This window comes from Stegastes partitus, unplaced genomic scaffold (assembly GCF_000690725.1).
Source record: "Stegastes partitus isolate 25-593 unplaced genomic scaffold, Stegastes_partitus-1.0.2 Scaffold1080, whole genome shotgun sequence".
In the NCBI taxonomy this organism is placed as follows: domain Eukaryota; kingdom Metazoa; phylum Chordata; class Actinopteri; family Pomacentridae; genus Stegastes; species Stegastes partitus.
The window spans coordinates 1-1,632 of NW_007578811.1; the positions used below are offsets into that span (position 1 = coordinate 1).

The following is a 1,632-nucleotide window of genomic DNA, read 5'->3' on the forward strand; positions in this document are numbered from 1 at the left end:
GTCCAGAACAGATATTTCAACGTGTTTACATGATAATTTGCAAAAGCCTTTTTGAGAACTTAAAACTGGACCCCAACAGAAGCTCTGAGTTGTCATTCACCAACATCTTACCGCTCTCCAGGATGTTTGGATCATCTGTCGGCAGGGCGGTTTTCTCCTGAAGCGGGCCGACAGTCCTGCTCTGGGTCTCGGAGGAGGCCTGGGGATCCACGTTGCCATTGAGCTGGTCCAGGACGGCCTGGACGATGGGCACCATCATGGCGGTGGTGGCCGTGTTGCTGATCCACATGGACAGGAAGGCCGTCACCCCCATGAAGCCCAGCATCAGCCTGCGAGACGAAGGAAAACACGATGCTACGACCAGAGACGCTTTTTAAAGCACAGCAAGGCACAAATGAAACCTTCCCAAGGAGCTGCAGGTCGCTGCTGTCTGGTCGTGTGCAGGAGATGCCTGCTTGATATTCTGCAAACGCACTGTAACGCTTTGGGCACCACTGAGGAAGAAAGGCGCTCTAAAAGTGCCTTTACCATTTATGAAAAAACAAAATGTCTGAATAACTTCTCAGACAGTAAAAAATTATACTTGCTCTCTTTGGGCAACAAAAAGTGAAATGCACTGACCTCCTAATGTAAATTAGTAAAATAAACACTGTGCGTTTACTGAGTTCTGTGTCTGGACACATTGTGCTGTACAGACATTACTAAACGACTGGTTTGGTGTGTTTTCAGTGTGAACCGGTGAAGCTGGAGGTGAATGTGTGGACCCGGTGACTCACAGGGCGGGTCGGACTCCGACCATCAGCAGAACTCTGAGTGCGATGCGTTTGTGGAGGTTCCAGTGTTCCACGGCCACGGCCACCATCAGCCCCCCCACAAACAGCATGTTGGTGTCCTTCAGGTACTGCATGCACACCTGAGCAACACATCACAAGGCTCATGTGAATACAAATCAACCAGAGCGTTACTCAAAGTCAGCATTAAAAGAAAAAGAAAAGAAAAATCATTTTTATCAATGGTGACTTTAGTATATTGAGTAAAGCATGGAGGGGGCAGCATCACCATGTGGGATACTTTCGACTGCAGGTCCTGGAAGGCTCGTAAAGACAGAGTGTAAAATGAATGCAGCAAAGTTTATGGAAACCCTGAAGGCATCCTCCCATCGAAAGACCTGACTTTTCTTAAATCTACGGTAACTTTAGTATATTTAATAAAGACCTGCACAGTTCTACCTTCATACTATGACTATTTACAGAGTTCCAGGTCCTTGAAGTCCACAGAGGAGGGTCCAGATTGATCACCTTAATGGACTTTTTCCATCATTTCTGAGCCTCAGAACTTCATCAGTGCAGCAGATAGACACATGACATTTAGGAGGAAGAACACATCTGGGTTCTGGTAGAACCTGACACCAGATCAGTTCTACATCCATCCAGGAGTCTCAGGCTGAAGACAAAACCTGTGTTTCTTAGGCAGGATTGATACCCTGGATGAGTTTCTGCATTCTCATCAGCATGTGTGATGGTTGTTGGTCAGAACAAGTTCTAGACAATTAAAGGATCATTTCTACGTACATGATGGTGTTTATGGCCAACTGTTATTATTCTAAGAAGGTTGTTTGGTCTGACTAGGCCA

The 1,632-nt window shown here is 46.3% G+C and overlaps 1 protein-coding gene across 1 annotated transcript in view; it reads right to left on the reverse strand.

The window, feature by feature from the left end:
* Positions 1 to 111: 111 nt before the first annotated feature.
* The window catches only part of LOC103367736 (solute carrier family 13 member 2-like), a gene marked incomplete at its 3' end in the record, with an annotated part of 8,380 nt that continues 6,859 nt past the window's right edge, over positions 112 to 1,632 (reverse strand). The window contains exons 3-4 of the mRNA XM_008295852.1: positions 777 to 913; positions 112 to 329 (exon numbers count right to left, since the gene is read on the reverse strand). Of these exons, the coding sequence (XP_008294074.1) occupies positions 112 to 329; positions 777 to 913 (355 nt within the window). The remainder of the gene's footprint in view (positions 330 to 776; positions 914 to 1,632) is intronic.